The sequence below is a fragment of the Lolium rigidum genome, chromosome 4, assembly GCF_022539505.1.
Source record: "Lolium rigidum isolate FL_2022 chromosome 4, APGP_CSIRO_Lrig_0.1, whole genome shotgun sequence".
Lineage (NCBI taxonomy): Eukaryota > Viridiplantae > Streptophyta > Magnoliopsida > Poales > Poaceae > Lolium > Lolium rigidum.
In genome coordinates this window covers 82172637-82192778 of record NC_061511.1, presented here as the reverse complement: position 1 = coordinate 82192778, position 20142 = coordinate 82172637, and the positions used below count along the sequence as shown (strand labels likewise).

At 43.9% G+C, this 20142-nt stretch overlaps 1 protein-coding gene across 1 annotated transcript; it reads right to left on the bottom strand.

Moving 5' to 3' along the window:
* Positions 1-16077: 16077 nt before the first annotated feature.
* On the bottom strand, positions 16078-16770 carry LOC124647304 (lachrymatory-factor synthase-like). Its single transcript, XM_047187266.1, has one exon. It carries the CDS (start codon positions 16768-16770, stop codon positions 16210-16212), a length of 561 nt encoding a protein of 186 aa, XP_047043222.1. The 3' UTR covers positions 16078-16209.
* Between the last annotated feature and the right edge of the window lie 3372 nt (positions 16771-20142).

The window sequence follows — 20142 nt, the reverse complement described above, 5'->3', positions numbered from 1 at the left end:
ATTTTGGATGCATGAGAAGTATTCCCTCTCGATACAAGGTTTAGGTTAGCAAGGCTTATTTGAAAAAAACACAAGGATGAACCGGTGCAGCAAAACTCACATAAAAGACATATTGAAAACATTATAAGACTCTACACCGTCTTCCTTGTTGTTCAAACTCAAAACTAGAAATTATCTAGACCTTAGAGAAACCAAATATGCAAACCAAATTTTAGCATGCTCTATGTATTTCTTCATTAATCGGTGCAAAGCATATGATGCAGGAGCTTAAACATGAGCACAACAATTGCCAAGTATCACATTACCCAAGACATTTATAGCAATTACTACATGTATCATTTTCCAATTCCAACCATATAACAATTTAACGAAGGAGAAACTTCGCCATGAATACTATGAGTAGAAACCAAGGACATACTTGTCCATATGCTACAGCGGAGCGTGTATCTCTCCCGTAAAGTGAATGCTAGGATCCATTTTATTCAAACAGAACAAAAACAAAAACAAACCGACGCTCCAAGAAAAAGCACATAAGATGTGATGGAATAAAAATATAGTTTCGGGGGAGGAACCCGATAATGTTGTCGATGAAGAAGGGGATGCCTTGGGCATCCCCAAGCTTAGACGCTTGAGTCTTCTTGATATATGCAGGGGTGAACCACCGGGTGCATCCCCAAGCTTAGAGCTTTCACTCTCCTTGATCATGTTGCATCATACTCCTCTCTTGATCCTTGAAAACTTCCTCCACACCAAACTCGAAACAACTCATTAGAGGGTTAGTGCAAAATATAAATTGACATATTCAGAGGTGACACAATCATTCTTAACACTTCTGGACATTGCATAATGCTACTGGACATTAGTGGATCAAAGAAATTCATCCAACATAGCGAAAGAGGCAATGCGAAATAAAAGGCAGAATCTGTCAAAACAGAACAGTTCGTATTGACGAATTTTAAAATGGCACCAGACTTGCTCAAACGAAAATGCTCAAATTGAATGAAAGTTGCGTACATATCTGAGGATCATGCTCGTAAATTGGCGTAATTTTCTGAGCTACCTACAGGGAGGTGGACCCAGATTCGTGACAGCAAAGAAATCTGGAACTGCGCAGTAATCCAAATCTAGTACTTACTTTTCTATCAACGGCTTAACTTGGCACAACAAAACTCAAAACTAAGATAAGGAGAGGTTGCTACAGTAGTAAACAACTTCCAAGACACAAAATAAAAACAAAGTACTGTAGGTAAAAACATGGGTTGTCTCCCATAAGCGCTTTTCTTTAACGCCTTTCAGCTAGGCGCGAAAGTGTGTATCAAGTATTATCAAGAGATGAAATGTCAACATTACCTTGGGCTTTACCCTTACCTTTCTTATTGTTTTTCTTTCCCTTTGGTTTAGGAAATATATGAGTTTCTCCCGGTATAGAGGTGAATTTCAAAGTGCCTTCTCCAACATCAATGATCGCTCCCAATAGTTTCAGCAGGGATCTTCCGAGTGTGAGTTTTCCTGTTTCAACAACAAGATAATCAATAGATATTGTTCTTCCATAAATAGTTGTATGCACACCTGCGGCTATTCCTTTAGGGATTATAGTAGAGTTATCAATGAGAGTTATCTCTTCTCCTCCTTCCTCAACTCCCCAAAGTTTCAAAGATTTATAAATACTTTCAGGCATAAGGCAAAATTCATACATAATATCACAAGTAGGCATGGAGGGTTCGATCACCGATAACAATTTTAACAGCAGGATCCCACAATGAGAGTTTAGAGTTCACTAAAACTTGTTCAAGACGATTACGAACGTGGCAATAGTTATCATTCAAGCGAGATGTACTTATCTCCAGAGTATTTAATCTACTATATATGCTAGTGAGGACTGAATCAAAGTTATTAGCTGAATCATATGATGCAACCAACTTCTTTATGGCATTAAAAGCTTGATCCCCATTGCAATGAAGGAAATCTCCTCCCACTAAAGTATCCAAAGCATATCTATAGCGAACCATAAGACCAAAATAAAAATTACTAAGGAGCAAACTTAGAGTCATTTGAGGTTCAGCTTTACGATAAGAAGTAAAAATTCTAGACCAAGCATCCTTAAAACTCTCCTCATCCCCTTGTTTAAAAGTGAAGACTAATTCTTCAGGCGAAGAAGTAACAGGTTCAGAGCTAGACATGGTAACAAAAGTAACTGAAATTTTTTTTTGTATTATTTTTTAATATAGAGTGCAAGACTATAAAGTAAACTAGATGAAGTAAATGCAAGTAAACTAATTTTTTTTGTGTTTTCGATATAGCAAACAAGATAGCAAATAAAGTAAAACTAGCAACTAATTTTTTTTTGTATTTTGATTTAGTGCAGCAAACAAAGTAGTAAATAAAACTAAGCAAGACAAAAACAAAGTAAAGAGATTGAGAAGTGGAGACTCCCTTGCAGCGTGTCTTGATCTCCCGGCAACGGCGCCGTGAAAAGAGCTTGATGGCGTGTATTTCACACGTTCGTTGGGCAACCCCAAGAGGAAGGTATGATGCGCACAGCAGCAAGTTTTCCCTCGAAAAGAAACCAAGGTTTATCGAACCAGGAGGAGCCAAGAAGCACGTTGAAGGTTGATGGCGGCGGGATGTGGTGCGGCGCAACACCGGAGATTCCGGCGCCAACGTGGAACCCGCACAACACAACCAAAGTACTTTGCCCCAACGAAACGAGTGAGGTTGTCAATCTCACCGGCTTGCTCGTAACAAAGGATTAACCGTATTGTGTGGAAGATGATTGTTTGCAGAGAAAATAGTAAAAACAAGTATTGCAGTAGATTGTATTTCAAGTAAAGAGAATTGGACCGGGGTCCACAGTTCACTAGAGGTGTCTCTCCCATAAGACGAACAAGCATGTTGGGTGAACAAATTACAGTTGGGCAATTGACAAATAAAGAGAGCATGACAATGCACATACATATCATGATGAGTATAGTGAGATTTAATTGGGCATTACGACAAAGTACATAGACCGCCATCCAACCGCATCTATGCCTAAAAAGTCCACCTTCGAGGTTATCATCCGAACCCCTCCGGTATTAAGTTGCAAACAACAGACAATTGCATTAAGTATGGTGCGTAATGTAACTAGTGACTACATCCTTGAACATAGCACTAATGTTTTATCCCTAGTGGCAACAACACAACACAACCTTAGAACTTTACATCACATCGTCCTGGTGTCAATGCGGGCATGAACCCACTATCGAGCATAAGTACTCCCTCTTGGAGTTAAAAGCATCTACTTGGCCAGAGCATCTACTAGTAACGGAGAGCATGCAAGATCATAAATAACACATAAGCATAACTTTGATAATCAACATAACAAGTATTCTCTATTCATCGGATCCCAACAAACGCAACATATAGAATTACATATAGATGATCTTGATCATGATAGGCAGCTCACAAGATCCGACAATGATAACACAATGGGGAGAAGACAACCATCTAGCTACCGCTATGGACCCATAGTCCAGGGGTAGACTACTCACTCATCACTCCGGAGGCGACCATGGCGGTGTAGAGTCCTCCGGGAGATGATTCCCCTCTCCGGCGAGGTGCCGGAGGCGATCTCTCGGATCCCCCGAGATGGGATCGGCGGCGACGGCGTCTCGGTAAGGTTTTCCGTATCGTGGCTCTCGGTACCGGGGGTTTCGTCACCGGAGGCTTTAAGTAGGCGGAAGGGCAAGTCAAGAGGCGGCACGGGGGCCCACACCATAGGCCGGCGCGGCCGAGGGTGGGGCCGCGCTGCCCTAGGGTTTGGCCACCCCGTGGCCCCTCTTCGTCTCGTCTTCGGTCTTCCGGAAGCTTCGTGAGAAAATAGGCCCCCGGGCTTTTATTTCGTCCAATTCCGAGAATATTTCTTTACTAGGATTTCTGAAACCAAAAACAGCAGAAAACAAGAATCGGCACTTCGGCATCTTGTTAATAGGTTAGTTCCAGAAAATGCACGAATATGACATAAAGTGTGCATAAAACATGTAGATAACATCAATAATGTGGCATGGAACACAAGAAATTATCGATACGTCGGAGACGTATCAGGACTCTTAGCAAGTTTTTGTAAGAACTTTATAACTTCAGAGATGTGGAAATCATCAAAATCTAAATCATTACAATCTAAAGCAATGGGATTATCATCCCCAATGTTGGAAAAAATTTCTGCAGTTTTATCACAGGCAGTTTCAGCAGTTTTAGCAGTTTTTTTGTAGTTTTGCAGGCTTTGCACTAGGAGTAGAAACATTGCCAACGCCAATTATTTTATCATTGATAGTAGGAGGTGCAGCAACATGTGAATCATTAGCACTGCTAGTGGTGGTAATAGTCCAAACTTTAGCTACATTACTCTTTTTAGCTAGTTTTTCATTTTCTTCTCTATCCCACCTAGCACGCAGTTCAGCCATTAATCTTATATTCTCATTAATTCTAACTTGGATGGCATTTGATGTAGTAACAATTTTATTTTCAATATCCCTATTAGGCATAACTTTCGATTTCAAAAGATCAACATCAGAGGCAAGACTATCAACTCTAGAAGCAAGAATATCAATTTTATTGAGCTTTTCCTCAACAGATTTGTTAAAGGCGGTTTGTGTACTAATAAATTCTTTAAGCATAGCTTCAAGTCCAGGGGGTGTATTCCTATTATTGTTGTAAGAATTCCCATAAGAATTAGCATAACCGTTACCATTATTATAAGGATATGGCCTATAGTTATTACTAGAATTGTTCCGATAAGCATTGTTGTTGAAATTATTATTTTTAATGAAGTTTACATCAACATGTTCTTCTTGGGCAACCAATGAAGCTAACGGAACATTATTAGGATCAACATTAGTCCTATCATTCACAAGCATAGACATAATAGCATCAATCTTATCATTCAAGGAAGAGGATTCTTCAACAGAATTTACCTTCTTACCTTGTGGAGCTCTTTCCGTGTGCCATTCAGAGTAATTAATCATCATATTATCAAGGAGCTTTGTTGCTTCACCAAGAGTGATGGACATAAAGGTACCTCCAGCAGCTGAATCCAATAAATTCCGCGAAGAAAAATTTAGTCCTGCATAGAAGGTTTGGATGATCATCCAAGTAGTCAGTCCATGGGTTGGGCAATTTTTAACCAAAGATTTCATTCTTTCCCAAGCTTGAGCAACATGTTCATTATCCAATTGTTTAAAATTCATTATGCTACTCCTCAAAGATATAATTTTAGCAGGGGGATAATATCTACCAATAAAAGCATCCTTGCATTTAGTCCATGAATCAATACTATTTTTAGGCAGAGATAGCAACCAATCTTTAGCTCTTCCTCTTAATGAGAAAGGAAACAATTTTAATTTTATAATGTCACCATCTAGATCTTTATATTTTTGCATTTCACACAATTCAAAAAAATTATTGAGATGGGCAGCAGCATCATCGGAACTAACACTGTGAAAATTGCTCTCGCATAACAAGATTCAAGAAAGCAGTGTTTAATTTCAAAGAATTCCGCTGTAGTAGCAGGTGGAGCAATAGGTGTGCACAAGAAATCATTATTATTTGTGCTAGTGAAGTCACACAACTTAGTATTTTCAGGGGTGGCCATTTTAGCAGTAGTAAATAAAACAAACTAGATAAAGTAAATGCAAGTAACTAATTTTTTGTGTTTTTGATATAGCAAACAAGACAGTAAATAAAGTAAAGCTAGCAACTAATTTTTGTGTGTTTTGATATAAGTGCAGCAAACAAAGTAGTAAATAAAATAAAGCAAGACAAAAACAAAGTAAAGAGATTGGGAAGTGGAGACTCCCCTTGCAGCGTGTCTTGATCTCCCCGGCAACGGCGCCGGAAAAGAGCTTGATGGCGTGTAACTCACACGTTCGTTGGGAACCCCAAGAGGAAGGTATGATGCGCACAGCGAGCAAGTTTTCCCTCGGAAAGAAACCAAGGTTTATCGAACCAGGAGGATCCAAGAAGCACGTTGAAGGTTGATGGCGGCGGGATGTAGTGCGGCGCAACACCGGGGATTCCGGCGCCAACGTGGAACCCGCACAACACAACCAAAGTACTTTGCCCCAACGAAACAGATGAGGTTGTCAATCTCACCGGCTTGCTGTAACAAAGGGTTAACCGTATTGTGTGGAAGATGATTGTTTGCAAGAAAACAAGTAAAGAACAAGTATTGCAGCAGATTTGTATTTCGGTATAAAAGAATGGACCGGGGTCCACAGTTCACTAGAGGTGTCTCTCCCATAAGATAAAAGCATGTTGGGTGAACAAATTACAGTCGGGCAATTGACAAATAGAGAGGGCATAACAATGCACATACATGTCATGATAAGTATAGTGAGATTTAATTGGGCATTATGACAAAGTACATAGACCGCCATCCAACTGCATCTATGCCTAAAAAGTCCACCTTCAGGTTATCATCCGAACCCCTTCCAGTATTAAGTTGTAAAACAACAGACAATTGCATTAAGTATGGTGCGTAATGTAATCAACAACTACATCCTTAGACATAGCATCAATGTTTTATCCCTAGTGGCAACAACACAACACAACCTTAGAACTTTCTGTCACTGTCCCAGGTATCAATGGAGGCATGAACCCACTATCGAGCATAAATACTCCCTCTTGGAGTTAAGAGCAAAAACTTGGCTAGAGCCTCTACTAATAACGGAGAGCATGCAAGATCATAAACAACACATAGGTAATAACTTGATAATTAACATAACATAGTATTCTCTATCCATCGGATCCCAACAAACACAACATATAGCATTACAGATAGATGATCTTGATCATGTTAGGCAGCTCACAAGATCCAACAATGAAGCACAATGAGGAGAAGACAACCATCTAGCTACTGCTATGGACCCATAGTCCAGGGGTGAACTACTCACTCATCACTCCGGAGGCGACCATGGCGGTGAAGAATCCTCCGGGAGATGAATCCCCTCTCCGGCAGGGTGCCGGAGGAGATCTCCGTAATCCCCGAGATGGGATTGGCGGCGGCGGCGTCTCCGGAAGGTTTTCCGTATCGTGGCTCTCGTGCATCGCGGTTTTCGCGACGGAGGCTTTAAGTAGGCGAAAGGGCAACGCGGGGGCCACACGAGGGCCCCACACCACAGGCCGGCGCGGCCGGGGGCCGAGCCGCGCCGCCCTATGGTGTCGGTGCCTCGTGGCCCCACTTCGACTCCTCTTCGGTCTTCCGGAAGCTTCGTGGCAAAATAGGACCCCGGGCGTTGATTTCGTCCAATTCCGAGAATATTTCGTTACTAGGATTTCCGAAACCAAAAACAGCAGTAAAACAAGAATCGGCTCTTCGGCATCTTGTTAATAGGTTAGTTCCAGAAAATGCACGAATATGACATAAAGTGTGCATAAAACATGTAGATATCATCAATAATGTGGCATGGAACATAAGAAATTATCGATACGTCGGAGACGTATCAGTAGCATGCACCAGTATTGATTTTTACCCAGCCATAATCAGTAATCAGGAGGCTTCCATCTGACCTTCTCATCAGTGATTTCTCCGATTCCTCCTTGCCCAATTGAGCCAGGTTTGCATCATCCACTGAACCGAGGCCTGAATTATTCCTTTGCCTTCTCCATATCCATGCTTGTTTGTCAGGATTCGGCTGGGCTGGGCTAGACTAGAACAAGATTTACTCAAAATTGGGAACAATAACTGAAATATAGGCTGAATCTAAGGAATGGTAAGGCAAAACTGGAAAGGAAAGACAGAGGAAATTTAGGGTTTATATTTCTCGTGCCTCCCTTCCACCCCTCTCTGAGCCTTATAACACAGCCCGCAGCCACGAGTTTAGTCTAGGTTATTACAGATATGCCCTCAGGCTGAATAGTACTAAAAACAGGTAAGATACACAGGAGCCGCTGGATGGCAGAGCAACGGACTAGACACGATGCCTGACATTGCCCTCCTCTTCAAGTCCTGACTTCAAGGAAGGAATCCTGGGAATGTGGCCATCATGTAGTGGGCGTCTTCCCACGTTGCTTCGTCTGCCGTCATGTTTTCCCAGTGCACCAACCATTGCGGCACAACTACATCGTAGTATCCAGCCCTGCGTGGAACCTGTCGAGTTTCCAGGATAGCTTGAGGTTTTACCTTGAGCTTACCTTGAGGTGTCAGCATTGGAAGTTTGGCATTAGGAACTGCTTTTGGGCCCAGGTGCTTCTTGAGCTGATTCACATGGAACACATCATGCAGTAATGTTCTGGGTGGCAATTGTAGCTTGTAAGCTAAAGTACCCACCTTCTTGAGTACTCGAAAAGGTCCATAATACTTGGATGTAAGCTTTGGAGCATTCCCCAAGCCTAGAGCCTTCTCACGATAGGGTTGCATTTTGAGATAAACAACATCACCTTCAGCAAAGTTCCTAGGTGTTCTGTTGGTGTCAGCAAACTTCTTCATCTTTGCTTGAGCATACTCCAGATTTTGCTGCAACATCTTCAGCATGTGGTCTTTTTCACGCAAATTTGCTTGTGTTTCAGGTGAAGCATCTTCAGGTATGACGATCTCTTGAATTTGAGGTGGAGGGTACTCATACAAAGCCTGGAACGGTGAGGTTTTAATGGCTGTGTGGTAACTGGAGTTATACCACCATTCTGCCAAGGGCAACCATTCGCTCCACTTAGTTGGTGCTAAGAATGTCATGCTTCTCAAGTACTGCTCGAGACTTTGATTGACCCTTTCGGTCTGACCGTCCGTTTCCGGGTGGTATGCAGTAGAGAAGCGCAGGTCTACCCTTAGAGCGGTGAAGATTTCATGCCACATTTTGCTGGTAAATATCCGGTCTCGATCGGAAACTATCACTGCCGGCATGTCGTGTAGTTTGTAGATATTGTCGATGAACAGCTTTGCCACTGTATGAACTGAATACGGATGAGACATGGGCAGGAAGTGGGCATATTTTGTCAATCGATCGACAATTACCAATATGACGTACTTTCCATGAGATTTGGGAAGGCCTTCGACAAAATCCATACTGATTTCTCCCCACTTCCGTTTGGGAATGTTGAGTGGCTGCAATAATCCAGGATAGGGTAACCTTTCTGTCTTAGAAATTTGGCAGACAGGGCATTGGTTGATGTTCTCATCAATGAATTGTTTCATGCCAGGACAGAAGAATACTTGTTTGAGTCTATGGTAGGTTACTCTCTGACCTGAATGTCCCCCAAAGCTTGAGGCATGGAATGACTGAAATAGTTTTTGTTTGAGGTCAGTCGATGCACCAATGACAATTCTGTTCTTGTATCTGAGAATACCAGCAGTTAGAGTATAAAGAGGGTGGCTATCATCTTTGATTGCTATTTCTTGCAGCAACTGCCTACATTTAGGATCGTCAATGTAACTTGCTTGTACATCCACTACCCATGAGGGCACTGTTGCTGTTAGTGCCAGGCATGCATCAGGTGAAGCATATTTTCTGGATAAGGCATCAGCCACCAAGTTCTGGCTTCCCTTCTTGTATTCGATCATGTAGTCGAACTCAAGCAACTTCATCATGAGCTTATGTTGGATGCCTTCCAACAATCGCTGGCTTGCTAAGTATTTCAAGCTACGTTGATCAGTTTTGATTGTCAGTTTGTTTCCCAGGAAATAATGTCTCCATTTCTTTAGTGCCTCAAGGATTGCCATTGCTTCTTTTTCATAAATAGATAAAGATGCCGACTTAGGTCCAATTGCCTTACTGAAGAAAGCAATTGGTTTGCCCATCTGCATTAGAACCGCTCCCGGACTGCAGGCACATGCATCAGTTTCGAGCACGAAAGGTAGCTCAAAGATGGGAAGAGCTAGTACTGGGGGAGTTGTCATAGCTTCCTTCAGTTGTTTGAAGGCTTGATCTTGTTCTACTCCCCATTTAAATCCCTCTTTCTTCAGTGCTTCATGCAGAGGTTTGCAGATTATGACATAATGCTTGACGAAGCGCCTGTAGTAACCAGTGAGCCCTAGAAATCCCCTGAGTTGTGTTACTGTTGTTGGTTTGTGCCATGAGATGATGTCTACAATTTTACTTGGATCCGTAGCTACTCCTGCCCCTGAGATCACATGACCAAGATACTCAATTGTTTCTGTTGCGAACATGCATTTGGACATTTTAACCTTGAGTTGGTGGGATCTCAGCAATTGCAGAACCGTAAGCAAGTGTTGCTTGTGTTCTTGGAGGCTTGAACTGAAGATAAGGATGTCGTCGAAGAATACTAAAACGAATTTCCTTAGCAAAGGCGCAAATATGCTGTTCATGAGCTCCTGGAATGTGGCCGGCGCGTTTGTCAACTCAAATGGCATGACCAAGTATTCATAGTGCCCGAGATGAGTGCGGAACGCAGTTTTGGGTATATCCTTGGTGTTCATGCGAATCTGATGATATCCGGACCTTAAGTCCAATTTGGAGAAGATTTTTGCGCCTTGTAATTCATCCAACAAGTCTTCGATCACCGGTATAGGGTATTTGTTTTTTATGGTTAAAGCATTCAGCTGTCTGTAGTCCACACACAGCCGCCAGGTCTTGTCTTTCTTTCTGACTAAGATTGCTGGTGAGGAGTAAGGGCTTGTGCTAGGCCTGATTTCACATTTCAGAAGTAGTTCTCGGACCAGTTCTTCCACTATATTTTTCTGCTTGTGAGGCATCCGATAGGGTCGGATGTTGGGTGGTGTTGAATCTTCTTTAAGAGGTATAGAATGGTCACATTATCTGTGAGGAGGTAAGCCTTGTATCCTCAAATACATCAGGGAATTGTCCCAAGTTCAGATATCGCTGCTGTTGCATTCTTTTTTATATCTTGCAGGTCTGTGCTTGACTCTGGATTGAGTTGAAGCACATATGCAGATGCTCCTTGTGCTAATAGCTTGGATCATGCCTTTGCTGTTATCAAATAGTTTTTGCCCCTCACTTGGTGGTCATACAGAGTAAGCCATTTTCCTTTTGAGAATACTGAGATACTTCTCTGTTCCCAATCGATGAAATTTGGGCTGAAGCGTTTAAGCCAGTTTGCACCCAGAATTATGTCATAACCTTTTAAAGGCAGCACATGGAAGTCATTGGTGAATTCAGTGTTCTGGAGTTTGTAACTACACTGAGATACAATATGAGTGCAAGCTAATTCACCGCCTCCTGCCACTTTTACTGTTCGAGGCCGAATAGGAGTCGTTTGGAAGCCACTTGCCTTGACAAAATCACTGTCTAAGAATGTATTAGTGCTTCCAGTATCGATTAGCGCCATGGCCTGTTTCCCTGCTATCAACATTTGTACAGAGAGAGTGCCTTCTCCTGGCATACCGTGCAGTGCTTGGACTGATAGCTGCATTAGCCCATCCACTGGTCTCGGCTGTTGTGCGGGAGGAGGAGGAGGAGCCTCTGCCACAGCTTGTTGTATTGGAACAACTTCTTGAAGCATTTCGGCTGGTGCTACTGTTTCTTCTTCTTCCTCGTCATCACTATGACCTTGCATCTCAATAGCATGAATTATGTTCTTCATACAATCACATTTATGGCCATAAGACCATTGCTCAGGACAGTACCAACATCCTCCTCTTTCTCTGTTCCTGTTAGGAGCCGGCCGAGGTCTTTGTTCTTTTGGCATAGGTGGCTTGAAATTGCTTGGAGCTGTTGTCTGCCTGTTAGAAATCACAACAGAGCCTTGTCGTTTTGTGACTGACAAATAAGCTTGTTCCTCTTGGCGAGCATACCAGAAAGCTGATCGTAAGTCCGGTGGCTTGTGTGTGATAACAACATGTTTGAGAGTATCCTTGAGGCAAGTGATGAACCTGAGTGTGAAGAAGTTTTCAGGAAGGTAAGGATGATCCTTTTTCATTCTCGTCATCCATTCCTCAAATGCATCAATATAAGCATTTACTGTAGTCATTTGCTTCAGGTGCTGAAAGTTGTCCATGGACTCCTGGGCTCCAGCATCAGGGAACCTGTCCAACAAGAGCTCACGAAACTGTTGCCAATTCATCAATGGAGGTTGCACCGTGCAATTGTTCAGCCATAATTTTGCTTTTCCACAGATGTGTGCCGCTGCCCACTTCATTTTGTGTTCAGCCGTGATGCCTGCTAGGTCAAAAACTCCTTCGCAGTCTTGAAGCCACTGGTAAGCATTGTCACCATAAAAAATTGGTAACTCTACAGAGGGTGTTCGAATATGAGGTTCAGTGTAAGGTGGAGGATAATGGTTGTTTGTAGGAGGGTTTGGGTTTTGGTGCGGAAAGGGTGTGTGGGTGGTAATGGGTGGGGTGTATGTTTGAGTGTGGTTGGGATAGTAGGATGTCTGATGGTGTACCCCTCCGGTGTAAGGAATCTGGTAGGAGTTTGTGTTGTAAGGTGGATAGTAAGGATTTGGGGTTGGTGGTAGGTAATGAGGTGTGTATGGTGGCTGGGAAAATTGGTTTGGAAACGATGCCTAGTAGTACTGGGGCTGGTTTTGTGGGTTAGTGTATTGGTATTGGGTATTTGTGGGAGTTGAATGGATGGGAAAGGATACAGAAGTGTTTGTATGTGTTGGATTTGGAAAAGGCTGTGAATTTGGGGAAATTTGTATGGGAAAAGGTTGAGAATTTGGTGGTGGGATTGGTGAAGGAAAAGGCTGAGGCTTTGGTGGGTGGATTGGTGCGGTTGGAAGAGCCTGACAGACAACAACAGGTGCTACCGACCCTGAATCAAAATTATCGATGGCGGAAGCGGGAGGATAGTTTGTGTTACCGAATTGGAGTGGTCGCGCGGACGGAGGTTGAGCCGACTGCGTCGATGCTGAGGCTGACGAGTCCGTTGGTGTTGCTCCCTCGGTGATGGGACTCAGGCGAGGCTGGTACGGCGGCGGCGTCGAGAAGCTCGTAGATCCTGGCGGGGCTGTCGATGGTAGCGGAGGAGCGACGGGTTGCTTGCCCAGTGAGGTGCTGATTTGTGTCACCATGGCCACCAGGGTACTCATGTCCATCTGCATCTTATCCATGGATTGTTGCTGCATGTCGAGACGCCGGTTGATGGTGAGCACTTCGCGCGGTAGCCGGCCGCTGATTTCTTCCTCAGCACATGCTTGGTCTTGCGCGGCGGCGAGCAGGGCAGCCTATTCTTGCTGCTGCTCGAGGCGCTCCATGGATCTGGTTCGAATGATGGAGGTAGCCATGGGAGAGGTGGCGGCGGAAGTGGAGGTGGGTGGTGACGGGGGAGTTGTTGGATCTGAGCGAAGGGAGACCCCGAGGGAAATTTTTTTGGGCAGAGGATCGTTGCTCATGATACCATATTGTCAGGATTCGGCTGGGCTGGGCTAGACTAGAAGAGGATTTACTCAAAATTGGGAACAATAACTGAAATATAGGCTGAATCTAAGGAATGGTAAGGCAAAACTGGAAAGGAAAGACATAGGAAATTTAGGGTTTATATTTCTCGTGCCTCCCTTCCACCCCTCTCTGAGCCTTATAACACAGCCCAGAGCCACGAGTTTAGTCTAGGTTATTACAGATATGCCCTCAGGCTGAATAGTACTAAAAACAGGTAAGATACACAGGAGCCGCTGGATGGCAGAGCAACGGACTAGACACGATGCCTGACATTGTTGTGTTCATTCTATATGGACCAGCATCCACACAGAACAATGGCCTTTTCTTCTTCATTCAAGAGATTGCTGCCAATCAAATCCATAGACCACGACTTAAGATCTAGTGTACATAAATATTTTTTGTGGCCGCCATCTCCACCTCTAATATTAATATCTTGGTTTATCTATACACATCTGATGAATCTTTCCTCCCGATGATAACCCATGCGGTGGATCCTCCATCGGATCTAAAGGAATATGTTGAAAATTTGGGAAGTTGTTAAAAAATCTAAAGGTTTCTCCCAATTTTTTGAAATGTGATGACATTTGGAAGTTGGGAAAAAATTACGAAAGTTTTTTTGAATTTTCCTTAAAATTAAGTAAAAGTTTTAGTTTTTTGGGACTTATTATTGTTGTAAATCTTTGCAAATCATATGATCCTTGTCGGAAGTTAGAAGGTGGAAATGTCGGGTGGACAACCCTTCTAACGTAGAAAAAATTGCACAAGCCACCTACTTTGCACGAACTAATCATTCGATCTAATTCTTGCACAGACCACTAACTTTATATGTAATGTGTTGCAAAGAGGTCTAAATCTAGTATTAAGGTGCTTAACAGTAAATATCATGACCAAGGGCCACGAAACGGGCATGGTTGAAGCGGCAGACCATGAATTTTGGCCGAATCTCACAAAAGTGCTAAATATTTTAAAGGATTATTTAAATCATTTCGAACTTTCCCAAATCTATTATTTTGTATTGTTTTCATTATTGGATTTGTTTCATATGTTTTTTGAAATGTTCGAAAAAAGGCTAGTGTTGATGACACATTGACGGAACATACTCAGTAAGGCTTTGGTCCTGGTCATCATATTTGATGTTAAGCATCTTAATCATAGATTTAGATATATTTTTTACAACAGATTAGATGTATAGTTGGTGTTTTTATGCAAAATATAGGTAAATTGAGTAGTCTCTGCAATTAAGATAGCAATAGTGGTTGGTTTCTGTAATTTCCTCTTTAATGTAACTATGTAAGTACATTAGCTGCTTGAAAAATGACTGTGAAATTCTTCATATACGAGTGACCACTGAAGATAGTTGTAAACATGCTTTTGTAGATGATAAAAGATGGTACAGAATGCGTAGATTTTGAATTGTCACTAATTCAGCACCATGCTATAGCGTTCGTACTACCATACATGCGCATAAAAAAAGCAGAACGAGAGATGTCCAATCTCCTAGGAACTGAAATCCGATAGACTTATTTGAAGCAGCACATAATCATTAACTGAACCCCGCGTGGCCACCGCAGTCGTCAAACAGCAATGGACATGCCCAGCTTAAGTTCGGCAGGTGCCTCGAGCGGCACGGCGCCGGAGGTGGCCGTCCTGAGGGACACGGCCTCCTCCACCCGGCGAGCCATGCCGTCAACTCTAATATTTTTTTGTGGCCGCCAACTCCACCTCTAATATTCATAAATTGGTTTTTTCTATACACATCTGATGAATCTTTCCTCCCGATGATAACCCCTGCGGTGGATCCGACATTGGATCTAAGGGAATATGTTGAAAATTTTGGAAATTGTTCAAAAATCTTAAGGTTTGTTCCAATTTTCGAAATGTGATGGCATTTGGAAGTTGGGAAAAATTTACGGAAGTTTTTTTGATTTTTCCTTAAAATTAAGCAAACGACTTCCTTTTTTGGGACTTACTATTGTCGTAAATTTTTGCAAAGCATGATCCTTGTCGAAAGTCAGAATGTGTAAATTTCGGGTGTGAGAACCCTTCTAACGTAGAAAAATTCACAAACCACCTACTTTGCACAAAGTAATCATTATATCTAATTCTTGCATAGACCAATAACTTTACATGTAATGCGTTGCAAAGAGGTCTAAATCTAGTATTAAGGTGCTTAATAGTAAATATCATGACCAGGGGCCACCAAACGGGCATGGGTTGAAGCGGTAGGCCATGAATTTTGGGCGAATCTCACAAAAAGTGCTAAAAATTTAAAGTATGGTCTAAATCATTTTAAACTTTCCCAATTTGTTAGTATACATTGTTTTAATTATTGGATTTGTTTCATATCTTTTTGAAATGTTCGAAAAAAGGCTAGCGTTGATGACACATTGACGCAACATACTCAGTAAGGTTTGGGTCCTGGCCATCATATTTGATGTTAAGCATCTTAATCATAGATTTAGATTTTTTTTACAACAGATTAGATGTATAGTTGGTGATTTTATGCAAAATATAGGTAAATTGAGTAGTCTCTGCAATTAAGATAGCAATAGCGGGTGGTTTCTGTAATTTCCTCTTTAATGTAACTATGTAAGTACATTAGCTGCTTGAAAAATGACTGTGAAATTCTTCATATACGAGTGACCACTGAAGATAGTTGTAAACATGATTTTGTAGATTATAAAAAGATGATACATAATTCGTAGGTTTTGACTTGTCATACTAATTCAGCACCAAGGTATAGCGTTCGTACTGTCATACATGCGCATAAAAGAAGCAGAACGAGAGATGTCCAATCTCCTAGGAACTGAAATCCGATAGACTTATTTGAAGCAGCACATAATCATTAACTGAACCCCGCGTGGCCACCGCAGTCGTCAAACAGCAATGGACGTGCCCAGCTTAAGTTCGGCAGGTGCCTCGAGCGGCACGGCGCCGGAGGTGGCCGTCCTGAGGGACACGGCCTCCTCGACCCGGCGAGCCATGCCGTCGAGCCCGGCCTGCAGCCGCGCGGCGAGCGCCTCCTTGGCCGTCCCTCTGACGGGGTCGCACTCGAACTCCCACCGCAGCTCGCACCTGGCGCCGGGGGAGCTTGGCTCGACCTCGACGACGCTGAAGGTGGCGAAGAACCTGCCGAAGCCCATGTTGTTGTCGTTCATCTCGTAGCGGAAGCGGCGTCCGGCGGCGTCGTGCTCGTGGAGCGTCTCGTGCGCCCAGTCGGCGTCGCGCCCGTCGCCGCGGGGCTCGCCCTCGCAGTACCGCACGCACCCCGGTGAGCGCGGCGCGCCGGAGACGCGCCGGCACTTGGCGACGCGCGGGTTCCACCGGTGGAACGCGAGGAAGTCGGACAGCAGCTCCCACGCCTCGTCCGGCGTCGCGCCCAGCACCGCCGACGACACCCGCCCCGACCACTCCCACTCGATTACCTCCGCCGCCATGTGCCTCGCCGTGTAAGTGTGCGTGCGCCGTGATGTGGTGTGCGGCTGTGCTGCGACGTCGAGGCGATTTATAGAGCTTCTGTGGCTGGGGTGTGTGTGTGTTACCGTTGCGTTGGGAGGTTAATTTTGGTTTGTGTTTGGGACAGGCAGGTCGGGCCCAAAAATGAGCTCACTGGGAAGGGAAAGGGCCCGTCGACTAGTGGCGCTCCGACAACACGATGAGATGAGGACGTTGGCCCGGGCGGCTGCCGGCTGGGCCTCAGGCGGTCAGGCCTCAGTCAGTACGGAATGTTGTCGCTTACTGTTTTTACGTGGCACAGCGACCTAACTATATGTCTCGTTTCTGACTACAACTGTACAAGTAAACTTGCTAAATCTAAACAAATTACACCCTAAATTTTATCTAAATCTACAACAAGTATGAGGATTACTAAACTTGCTAAATTTATAACCATGCAGGCAAAATGCTACACGACACAACACTTGGTAATCCGTTTGATCTCGTTTGCGCTCTGGGTGATCCAACGGCTCGTGTTGCGCGCTAGATAATATGTGTTTTCTTCCTTTTGGAAAAAAATGGTTTATGTATGTACGAGATATTGTTGTATGTATGCCCATATGGCGCTGATCTATAACATCATATATATGGAGATGTTTTTCAGCTGACAATCAGCCTTTCCATCATCATGCATAAGGTAAATATATTATACTCCAATGTTTAGGTGTTTCATCATACAATGTGGTACAAACTTTTCTGTATTTTTCTGGCATGATGTGGTACAAAACTCCTTTTTTTTACATGGATGTGGTACAAAACTTGAGTGTATGGCAATATGTAAAAGCTAAAGCTGACCCAACAAATCCTAGAGTGGGCGACGTGATCTCGCAATTAGTGTAAGTACGGGCGGTGGGTCTTTAAATACACATGCTATGGCAGCTGCCAAAATCAGGAGGAGACTAGTATGGGCCCAAGATGGTTACTTGACCAGATTTCGTTTTTAGAGTAGCTCATTTTGCACTGTCACAGGTCACAATCTCACTAGCGCTCACATCGCTCTATTTGTCGTCGATCATCAATTCATATTTTGTAATTTTACCAATGTAGTTTTATTCTGAGTTTATTAGGGATGTGATCGATGACCTCCAAAAGTTTGGTGACTTCTACTTAGCGGCCTCAAACAATTTATACAAACATAAACACAATAAATGTAAGCACATTTTTCGTAGTCTATTAATCTGAGAATTAACTAGCTTCGCTTCAAAATTCAGTGGGCTTGTTTGGATCTTCCATGAATGAATATGAAGCTACTAAAACTTGTTCACTATACGAAAAATAATGAACCATGTCCAGGAAAACCCTAAATGGAGGACGATCTCCATGCAACCCTTAATTTTTTTTAATAACATCATATTTCGTAGTTTCTAAAATTTTGATTTTTTTGTATGTAGACTAGTCATTAGTCAATGATATATACTAGTATAAGCATGTAAAATTGAAATGTGAGATAACACATGGTAATTATGATAGGAGGGGTAGTAATATAACTGAAAATAGTGAGAGGACGACCCCATTGCATTCTCTTTTCCGAGACTAAATCCTGGCGGATCTGATCTAATCACGTCCGATCTGACGGGCCTGCAGGCAGGCACGCTACGATGCCGCAGGCTTTAGGTAACGGGGATGGCCCCCATGCTATCACGTCATTAGCAAAGCTTGACTGCTCACAATAATGGCGGCGATCAGGGCAACTTAACCAGCTGTGTATTGGCTTGCTCGATGGAACATATGGCGCTGGCTCTGTCACCTTTAATTCTGAGTTGCTAGCTCGAGCCCATACTACAATACAGTGCCCCGCCGTACGGCGTGTGGCCCCTCGGACCCCCGCCACGGCCATGAATGATTTGGCGGGAGGTCGGGCAGCTCCGGCGACAAGGCCACGATGGCTGGACCAGAGAGAAGGAGCTCTCGGTACCAAGAACGAAGATTTTGCTAGCGAACAGTCGAGAGCAGTGCAGTTGTGATATGGACAGCGCGTGCGACGGTGCGAGCTGTGTATGCTAATATTTCGATAGCACCTTGAGAGATGGAATACACACTATCTCCGTTTCAAGTTATTCGACGTTTTGGTAGAATATTTTAGTCTACCAAAACGTTTTATAATTTAGATCAGAGATAGCCCACGATGGTTCATTGGTTTAATCACCTTCTAGGCTTCTAGCTCCGTTGCAAGAACACACCCCCATATAGAAACAATTTGGAAACAATCACACATGTCAAAAGTCCACCAACACAAACACACACCGTGAAAATCATAAATGGTGTGTTTGTTTGCTCTCATGGTACTTTTTTCGCTCGTACGCGATGGTCGCACTCAGCCTAAGCGTGCTTTCAGGCTCTTAGCCAACTTCTGCATCCCATTTTGTTGCCTGAAAGGTTTTTTTCAGCCTCATACTTTTTTTTAAAGATACGTCATGGAAAGACGCATCGGAACCAAGGAGGAAGGCCAGAAGGTCTGAGTTACAACACGCTCGGGGCATAGACGGACGCACGCGCAACGCAACCCCACTACCCAAAGGGCAGCACACACACCGAATCAGACTACTCGCGGCATCTCCACTTATCTACTAGCGCAAGAGAGTCTCTGAAGATCCCAGCGATTCTCTACATCTCCGCCTCATTGGCGATCGCTGAGAGCACCGCGGCTTTGGAAGGAGCAACCCTTTCGAACACAATGTCATTGCGATGTCGCCAAAGACACCAGCAAACGAGGGAAACTCCTGCCCAGAGTTCGCGATCCCCTCCTGGTCCTCTACGCTTCTCCTGCAGCCAAGCCACGAAGCTCGAATCTATCTGCGGCATCCAGGACAACTTTCCCCACCAGCGCAGGCAGGTTGCCCAAACTTCCCGGGACAGCACACAACCCATGAGCAGGTGGTCTAGAGTCTCGCTACTCTGGTCACAGAAGGGGCATGCAGCCGGGTGTGGACCCCGTCTACACAATCTGTCAGCAGTCCAGCATCTGTTTCTGCTAGCCAGCCAGAGGAAGACTTTGCAGTTAGGTGGGGCCCTCGAGCGCCAAATCTGAAGCGCCCCTGGCATATCCACCCTGGCTCCAAACATAGCTCGGTAACCTGAGCGCGCAGAGTAAGCAAAATCTTTCTCCCAGCCCCATCTGGAGCTGTCATCCACGCCCTCGATTAGGGCAACATCCTCTAGCCTATGAGCGACGTGAAAGAGCTCCTGGATCGTTGATGCATCAAGATCAGGCGGGACATCGTCCAGCCAAGCACCAGCCAGTCCTTCTCGCACTTTGCGCGTTCGCAACCAGTGCTTTGGCATCGCCTTTAGTAAATTTGGTGCTATAACCATCA

Bases quoted from the DNA above. Each gene is read 5' to 3' on its own strand.
- LOC124647304 (XM_047187266.1), bottom strand. From the start codon at position 16,770: ATGGCGGCGGAGGTAATCGAGTGGGAGTGGTCGGGGCGGGTGTCGTCG.